At 39.4% G+C, this 9,827-nt stretch overlaps 1 protein-coding gene across 1 annotated transcript in view; it reads left to right on the forward strand.

Annotated features, from left to right (window-relative positions):
• The window catches only part of LOC101851057 (DEAD-box ATP-dependent RNA helicase 42), a gene marked incomplete in the record, with an annotated part of 27,836 nt that extends 19,041 nt beyond the window's left edge, over positions 1-8,795 (forward strand). Inside the window, 2 exon segments of the mRNA XM_005102591.3 lie at positions 5,201-5,379; positions 6,219-8,795. Coding sequence (XP_005102648.2) covers positions 5,201-5,379; positions 6,219-7,404 — 1,365 coding nt within the window.
• Positions 8,796-9,827: the final 1,032 nt, after the last annotated feature.

A 9,827-nucleotide genomic window follows, 5' to 3' on the forward strand; every position in this document is an offset into this window, starting at 1 on the left:
CCCCCCCCTTAAAAGAAGGAGTCTGTTTTGGCGAGTTGTTGGCCACGCAGTGTCTGTTTGCATAACTTTGCGTTCTTTTCTGTTGAGCTGGCAAAGCTGACTTATCTACTGTGGCCACATATGTGGTAAGGTAACGATAAAAACTTTTCTTACTGACTTATTCTCTCCCTGTACCGTTAGCTACGCAAGGCAGAGAACAGTTGACGCCACGCTTGTCTGTCCCTGGCCACTTCCTCAATTTTGGCACATCCAGGCCGTGGATGATTACCTCATCCCTGATTGTGCTTCTGTAACTTCCACTTGGTCTACCTCTTTTTTTACCCACCTTGTCTCCAGTGCCATATCTGAGAGGGCAATATTATCGTACCTCTGGCATTCTCAAAATAAGTCCTGAATATCTCGGTCTTCTCCTTTTTTATGTCAATTTTATATTTTCAACCCCAGCTCTTTCCAACGCTACATTATTTGTAATAGATTCGTTCCATTTTATTAATAAAATTCTGCGCAGTCATTTTGTTTGAAAACTTTTGATTTGACAGTAGCCTACGTACGTTTTGGCCCGAACCTTGGCGTGTTTTTACCTAACTCTCTGAGATTTCTATTTTTTCTCATGACATCATGGTTTTGATTTGGCTCGTGTTTGAATGTAAAGCCTTGGGGAATCTGACACACCATTTATTTTCACTCTAATTTTGATGCCAAATTCCTGCCTTAATATTCTATTCTTAGTGGCATGTATTCCGTTCTAGTCATGCATTGACTTTTGTGAGCTTTGCTGCAAACTATAAACGTTTTAAATCTGCGTCTTTGATATTGTTAGTTCCGATGTGGAGATGTTATCAAGTTTTTTTTTGTTTTTTCCTGCTTATGGCATCATAACGTTTTTCGTTTGTCGCTGTTGTTGTTTTTTAAATCTTGCATGTAGATTTGTATGTCAATAGAATCTAGTGCTGACAGTAGTTGGTTCTAAATGCGTAGCTTTACCATTGCTATAATTTGCTTTCGCGTTTAAAATCTGTGCTTGACTACTCCGGTGCTTTGCTGCCTCAACTGACGTAACTGTCAGAAAGTAACCAGTGCCAGAAAATGTTTGTTTTTTTCCGTAGATAGATCGAACTGTTTCGGATTTTATGTGTTTTTCTTTACTGGAAATGTGGATGTTTTACTTCATGATTCCTTCTATGAGAAAGCTGTAATAATATGTCACCGGTGTCCAATTCCAACAGTACGTCCGCCAAATTTGGCAAACACTCTTTTTTTTATTATTATTACAAAATTATAGGTGATGCTATTATAAGTTTTTTTTTTAAAGAAAATAAAACCACTACCTGAATTTGACCAATTCTGGAAGAAAATAAGAAAGAAATTAGGATCTACATTATCTTTATTTTTTTGGACTAAATTAGTCCGTGACTTAATGTGTCAGAGACATGGCAAGGGCCTGGAAGCGACAATATACATTCCATATAGAATAAAGATTAGTGGTCCAGAATCAGAAGCAAGACGTCTCAAAAGGAGCCTGTTATTTGCTGGACTGCATTAATCATAGGAAGTTATATTTTAATGTGTTACTTGGTAGACTTAAATGAGTGGTCGATACACAATTCTAATGTAGCCTGCAAGGTAGTGTTAACAATGGAAGATTCCTTTCCGTAGTTAGAGACATTTTTGATAGACTTTGACCTTGCTTTTTTCATTCTTACTCCTGAACACGGTGCTTGCAAAGGCTATTTTCTTATCAATAGTAACATCTTGCTTATAAGCCACCTCCAAAACAGGCCAGGACTAAGAGTAGTAGGTTGGTTCAAGTCGTGCTAGATTTGCAACGGCAGAGGGAAAGTAGTCAGGCTTGACGCCCCGAACAGGGGAAATCGTTTGTCCTCCGAGAATTAGCTGATAAACTCTTTATGAGCCACGCGCCGATGGACCTCTTCCTTTCTTTACACGATATAATCTTGCGTTGATGCATCTTAGGACAGAGTGAAATTATGCGAGTGAGAGTTTCTCTGAAATGACATACATGGCTGTCGGAAAAGTGAAGGCCAGAACATGAACGAGACAGTTATGCATGTCTTGTGTGGGTTTATTGTCGCTTCAAACTGTAAAGGGGGGGGGGGGGGAGTAAACTGTTTGAGAACTCACATTCTGAGACAGCGCTTGAAGACGGGTTGTCTTTGTGACCTTCTTTAAAAACAAGCTTAGCTTCGTTATTCGTACAGATTTTTCAACTCTGTTTGCTTTATCTGAAACTTTTCAAAAAGCAGGCAGCAACTTACAAACTATGCAATAAGTATAAGTTTTGGATTTATGTGGGATAATAGTTCAAATGTGCCGCAAAATAACCGTTGGTACGGTGCTGGTTGGACATACTGCTACCTTAGAATAACAAAATTCTGTCTGACATTGTTTTGGCTGTTTCGAGTTACTTTGACAATGAGGTCAGAAACCAAAATGTTCTATCAACACTGTAAGATTATTCGGAGTCGATATCAAGATGTTCAAAGAATTGCATTCGAAAAAGTTTGACACATTTTTAACGTCAAATTTCTATTTAAGAATTTTAAATAGGTACTAAGCAGATATAACTTTGTAATTCTAAGGTAGCAATATGTGTCTGCTACGTGCTTGAAGAGTTCACAAGTGAAAGTTCCAAGCAGCCGTCTCCCTAAGGGCCGAGCCTAGAGGTTAGCGTAAATGTCCCTTTAGGGGATTTTAACCAAGTATGTTCCGTCGAAATTGCTCCAGACAGCTATCCATTGTCGAGGAGAAGAAGTGGTTGTCTAAGACTGGTGGGCGTCTTGGGCAGTGCCATTATGATTTAAAAGGCCGCAAGGGGGAAGCGGTAATTCGTGATCGTTTTCTCCAATGATTGTCTCGGAAGGTGGCCGTCACATCTGGTTCGACTGCATTTTTTCATTGTGGTCCAGCATGATATCAGCTGAGCTTACATGTGGAATAATTTATTAAATATTAGATATATGTAACAAGCTGTTGCATTATGGACTGATTCAGAAGAGAAATCGGAGAAGGAGAAGAATATAATAATAATAATAATAATAATAATAATAATAATAATAATAATAATAATAATAATAATAATAATAACAATAATAATAATAACAATAGTACCAATAATAATAAAATGCCAACGATGATGATGATGATGATGAGGAGGAGGAGGAGGAGGAGGAGGAGGAGGAGGAGGAGGAGGAAAAAAAATAATAATTACTATAGTAGGCCCTATAGTTTCTTTTCCAAACCTGATATTAGGCGACTCATCAGGTTTTTAGCCCTGAACACTTAGATGGGTGGAAGATGCACGTAAAAACTTCCTAACCCTAACCCACGTCACAGGCTCTCAAATTATCCCAAACTGACATCTTTTCTTTTACCCATGTACTCGTCAGTTGTATTACGCGTCGCGTACCACCATATTATTTCTGTATGGTAGCATAGAATTTTACTGTTTTTTCTTTACCCACATATTTTATTTAGGAAATGTCCTACTGAAATGTTTCATATGATTTTGTTGTTTGATATGCCTTTATAATAGCTAGCAGTTCATGGTACTTTTTTAAATAATAATCTTTGAATTCAAACTCAACCCTGGTCTATAGTTCATTTACACTTGTCGGGCATATTCCACTTTTTTCCTACGGGATGGTGTGACTTCATGCTCCTCCTTTCAATTTCTCACACTAGATCTATGTCTAGTAGATCTAGGGTGATTATTTTGTGCAAGAACGAAAACAAACTTAACAATCTTATTATGTTTTCAATTTGGCCCTAGTTGTGTGCGTAGATACAAAACAAATTACTATTTCACTAATTGATATTCTTTTCAAAATCGTTTTACTTTAACATTTGTGTGTAAACTGTTACTCTTATTCTGTTACATATGTTATTTAGTATGTATATACACGTAGTCTAGGCCATCTCACTACATTCTATTCAGCTTATAGAATCTCGGTTGTATGGTATATAGACTGACACTTTAATTGAATAACAAATGTATCATTTGTTAATCGTTCTTTGAAAAGAAAATTAGTTTAATTTTGATCAGAGTATTACGGCACTTGCAACACAAATAGGTCATAAGTTTCAAAGATTAGAGAGGTTACTTAAGACTAACAATATAAAGAAAAATGGAAGAGAAATTAGGACGATAGTTGTTTGATAGAAAAAAAGGAACATTCAAACCACACCATAGCACCAGCCAACCACTTTGTTTCCTGTCAAACATCTATTTCCTTTACCTCTCTTCTGTCTTTTCTCTGTCTGTTGCTCCTAAGTAACACCTCTAATCTTCGAATCCTATATGACCGATTCGTGTTGCAAATGCCGTAAAACGATTACAAAGGCTAAAATAGCGAATGGAATGGAATCGTATTTCACAAGAGTTTATTTTAGGATGACTCTTATATTATGTAACTCCATTGCTCCGGGTCTTCTTTTCACCATTGTGCTTATGTGTATAAAATTAATATATGGCTGAGAAAGTTTTGAGAAACCATATGTGGGTGAACTGTTTTTCTTGTTATAAATATAAAATGTTTTTCTTCTGTTTGTGAAGTGTCACTCTCAGTAATCATGGCATCGATGTAAAGCACTCAAAGCTTATACTTGGATGGGAAAGAGAAATGCAGAAATGCGAACTATTATTTTTATTTTTTTATTGTGCTTCTTATTTTTTTAAATTATATCATCATCACCATCATCATCAGCGTCAGCATCACCATCATCATCATCGTCATCATCGTCATCATCGTCATCATCATCATCATCATCATCATCATCATTATTATTATTATTATTATTATTATTATTATATATTATTATTATTATTATCATTATTATTATTATTATTATTATTATTATTATTACTATTACATAGTATTGTACTATTATTATTATTATTGGGCTTTTTACTATTATTATTATTATTATTATTTTATTTTTACTATTACATAGTATTATTATTATTCATATTATTTTATTATTAGAATTATTATTATTATTGCTATTATTGTTGTTATTGTTATTATTGTTTATTATTATTATTATTATTATTATTGTTGTTGTTGTTATTATTATCATCGATCGTCACCATCATCATTATTATTACTGTTATTATCTTCATTGTTATTTTTATAATTATCATCATCATCATTTTATTCATCCTCATCATCATCGTCACCAGAGATCCGAGTCGAAGACGCCAATCGCGCACGACAACTACTCGCTACCCGACTCCACCATCACGTTCCCGCGTCGCTACAACTCCCAGGAGTCCATGAGCAAGTCGGCCTTTTCCCGGCACACGCGCAGGGACTCGGACAACGACTCCATTGACAAACTGGAGCTGGAGAAATCGGATCGGTGAGAGGGGGAGGAGCGGTGGTTTTGTTGTTTTTGGTTGGGTTTTTTTTTTTTTTTTTGTTTCTTCGGGAAGGAGGGTTGTTGGGGTGTTGTTGTTTTTTTTCAATTCTTCTGTGGGGTGTTTTTTGTACCTGGTTTTTTTTTAATGGGGGGGGGGATTGTTTTTTTAGAGGGGATGTTTTTGTGTTTTTCTTTGGGGGGGAAGGGGTCGTTTAGTTGGGTTTTTTTAGTTGGGTTTTGCTGTGTGGGTTTTTTGGGGTCGGGGGGGGGGGGGTTGCGAGCGTTGTTGTTACTGGCTGTTTTTATTTATTGGTGGTGGTGGTCATCGTTGTCAAGATTATCTTGTTGTTGTTGTACTTCTTCTTCTTCTTCTTTTTCTTCTTCTTCTTTTTCTTCTTCTTCTTCTTCTTCTTCTTCTTCTTCTTCTTCTTCTTCTTCTTCTTCTTCTTCTTCTTCTTCTTCTTTTTCTTCTTCTTCTTCTTCTTCTTCTTCTTCTTCTTCTTCTTCTTCTTCTTCTTCTTCTTCTTCTTCTTCTTCTTCTTTTTCTTCTTTTTCTTCCTCTTCTCCTCCTCGTCCTCCTACTCCTCCTACTCATCCTCCCCTCCCTCCCACATCCCTGTATCCCTCTCTTCCTCTTCTTTCTCTCCTCCTCCTCCTGCTCCTCCTCCTCCTCCCACTCTTCCCTATCTCTCTATTTTTTTCTCTCCCTCTTCTGACTGGTATATATTATCCTATTTCTTTTCTTTCCTCTATTTTCTCCGTCTATCTGCCTTATTGAGTCGATATTCCTCTCTTTACTCCAACTGGACCTAAAGCCACCCTGTTGCCGCCCTCTACAGGTTTTCCTACAACAAGACTCCAGACAACATGTCGGAGAAATCGTCGAGGTCCGCCAAGAACCGCGGGCGACTCGGAGACAACAGACTCGGCTCCACCACCAAAGATCCCGGTTCTGTCAACGGCTACGGGAGCAAGGAGAGGCTCAGTGATAGGGACAAGGGACGCCGGGACCGGAGCAGGGATCGATACTATCGGGATCGGGATTACAGACGAGACGACAGCGATCGCGATACTCCCAGGTCTGATGACGAGGATCGGGATCGGGATCGTGGGTATCGGAGGAGGAGTAGTCGAGAAAGGAGTCGGGATCGAGATTACTCCTATAGTGATGATAGTGATTATGAGAGGGAGAGAAGAAGGCGGAGGAGGAGGAGAAGGAGTTATGATAGATACAGTGATGAAGATAGTGATTCGGAGTATGAAAGAGAAAGGAGGAGGCGGAGGAGGAGTAGGGATCGATACAGCCGGGATAGGTGCGATGATCGAGACAGGTACGACAGTGACAGGGATCGTAAGAGTGAGAAGGACTTTGATAGGGAGTCAGATCGTCCGCGGAGAAGAAGCAGCAGAGAAAGAGAGAGACACCGAGACAGTTACGAAGATGACAGAGACAAGGAAAAGTACAGCGGGGATGACAGTAGGGACAGAAAAGGATTTGATGATAGCAGTAGAGGAGAGAAACCCGGAAAGGACAGGGAAGACAGAGAGAGGGATCAATACTACAACACCGACAAACCAGATTCGAGAGGAGGACGCAGGAGTGCGGAGAGAAAGCCGTACGGAGACGGGGAAGATGTCGTGTCGGACAGAGCACAGGACAGACCGACAGAGTCTCAGCCGTCGCGATACGAGAACAGGCGGTCGAGAAGCAGAGAGAACGTACGACCTGCCAGAGATGAAGAGATAGCCCCGCCCCCTAAGAGCGAGGAACTCCGACAGAGAGCGCCAGCAGACAACTACCCGAGAAGGCCTCCTGCGATGAACGCTGCTCCGACAGGAAATGATGCAAACAACAGCGGCACGGCTGAGCCAGTGAGAACGTACCGTAGGCGGAGCAGCGATGAGAGACGAGGGAGGAGGAGGAGCAGGGGTCCCCAGCCCAGTGACGAGTACGCTCCCCCAGAGTATGAAGATGTTGCGGTTTTACCAGAGCTTGCTGGGGGGTATAAAGAGGCTGCTGTTTGATTCCAGCCCAAAATGTTCTGCTTCCTGTAGGGTATACAAAGATCCTGCTGATTGATTCGAGTCCTTAGTGAAGTTCTTTCTTTGAGCTATACAATAACCAGTGCGAGGCTGCTGGTTGATTCCAGTCTATAGAGTAGTTCTTTCTTTGGGGTATACAAAGATTCTGCTGTTTGATACTAGTCTATAGTGTAGTTCCCTTTGGGATATGCAATCAGCTGTTTGATCCCATGCCAGTCCATGGTGTAGCTCTTTTTGTGGGGATAGCCTGCGAAATGACTGCTTTTTAATTCCATCCATAAAATGTCATTCTTTCTCCAGAGGCACATGTTTTTTCCATCTTTATTTTTTTCCAAATTTTATGGACACCTGGTGTTTAGTATTCCTCCAGCCATCTGTTTAAGTGGGCAGTACAGGGGTTCTTTTTTGTTGTCTTCTATAGTTCAAAGATGCAGCTATTTGAATTGCCGTTGAAAGATTTTTAAAATTTTAAAATGTTCAAACTTGCAGCTATTTGAATTGACCGTAGTGAATTTTTTTTTTTTTTAAATCAAAGAGGCAGCCATTGTAAAAATAGCCTGCATAGGTACACATCATAATGCATAGACTGGCTTAACTGGCTGTTTGATTTCAATTCAATTTCAACACTTTGAGAGTAGAAATTCTGTCAGTGGTTTCAATTGTAGCTCACACATTATTGGTCTCTGGAAGAAGAAAAGTGCCTTTGTGAACCAATCAAATGTGTCCTGTTTGGGATTTCCCTTTCTTGCGTCCCTGTCAATGTACATCCTTGCCTGTGAGTTTTATTAACTGTTTCATTTTTTTCTTTTCCATACCCAAACAGTACTGAGTAAATATATGGAGTTGTGAGGAATTGTGTTGCCAACACCGTTTAGAAAAGAAGGATGGAGTAAACATTTTGAGCTTTCTTCAAGATTTAACTTGTTCTAGATTCTGAGAATCAAGAAGTGATCTTAGGAAATTACGTAAATAAGATAGATTTGATATTAATAGTAGCTCACCCTACCAGACCTCACTTCTATGGAATTTAACGGGGGGGAGGGGAGAGATTGAAATTAAGGTAGCTTCACATCCCCAAATCGCTACCGGTACTTCTCCACTTATGCAAGAGACATTTCTTTGGTATGTGGGAAAAGTTGCCTTTGAAGAAGAGGGGGGTGGGGGTCTGTAGGTCTATTTTATTTTTTAGTCAGTAATCTGTCCAAGCTCTTTCCTTGGGCTGTAAAGAGGTGTCTAATTGATTCCAGCGAAAACCAGACAGACAGTATAGCCCCCCGTATAGCCACTGGTTCTGTCACATCAGTAGTATCCAACAATGTTGTAGATCTCAGTGTAAATAGCGGTCTTTGCTTAAAATGGATTCTGATAAAAAATCATTTTGAAACTTAATAATGGCTTGCATGTGACCCCTGCCCATACAGTGAGGTAACGAGACAAGATTGTTTTAATTGACTAGGGGTATGGATGGGGAGAGGTAGGGTTACTGTACCGGCGCCTATGGTGCAGCTGTTTTCGGCGCTTTGCTGTTGCACACGGGAGGCCCGAGTTCGATTCCCGAATGCGGATAAATATTTGTTGAGTGTCTCAGTATTTCTGCTTGGATGTTGTATCTCTCTCAGCCCGAGTTGGTCCTGACAGGCATGGTTAGAAGCCAGCCTTCTAAATTATCTGAATTGTGTTGGTGGGTGGCGTTAAAACATCTACATTTATTATTTTTTCAAGGGAAAAAACACTTGACATCCTCTTTAGCAAAATCTGCTGCAATGCCTTTATTTGTCTTTGTAGTGTCAGTTTGCTGAACTAGTCTTCCTCATCGCTGACAGATTTACATTCCCGTGAGTGTGTTTCTGTTGGGTTTTTTTCAAGCTGTTAGAGTTAGATCATCCATGTACTTCACAGCCTTCACAAGATTCATAAGTAGAATCTACATGAGTGTTTTAACTTCATAACTTAGCCATGGACTGTTTGTGCTAACTTTGAAAAATGTGTCACGATGCGGTGGAATCAGGCGCTCATCATTGTTTTGTTTGGGCATATGGAGTTATTGGTATCATCTTAAAGCGTTTTTATTTGTCCTGCTTTTGTTTGATAATCAAAGTGCCCATTTATTTTGAACAGAAGTCGAGATATTGGCAACTGAAGGAGATAGGGGTCGCCTGGTGTGAGGGGAAAATTAGTTAGAAAATGGTTGTCAAAGTTTAGCGACTTCCAAACTTGAGTAGAGTCTATACTAGGAAAACTGCAATTTTACTATTTTGGTGCCTTTGATGATCAACATTTTTCAGTAAACTCCACAGAGAAATATGTTCTTTTTTCTTTTTCAAGATAAAAGGTGTTGAACCAAAAAAACAAAGTTCGATAAAAATTGCTCAACATGCGGCAAAATGCCAGTTTCTTTGACGAGC

This window comes from Aplysia californica, unplaced genomic scaffold (genome assembly GCF_000002075.1).
Source record: "Aplysia californica isolate F4 #8 unplaced genomic scaffold, AplCal3.0 scaffold00331, whole genome shotgun sequence".
Taxonomy (NCBI): Eukaryota; Metazoa; Mollusca; class Gastropoda; order Aplysiida; family Aplysiidae; genus Aplysia; species Aplysia californica.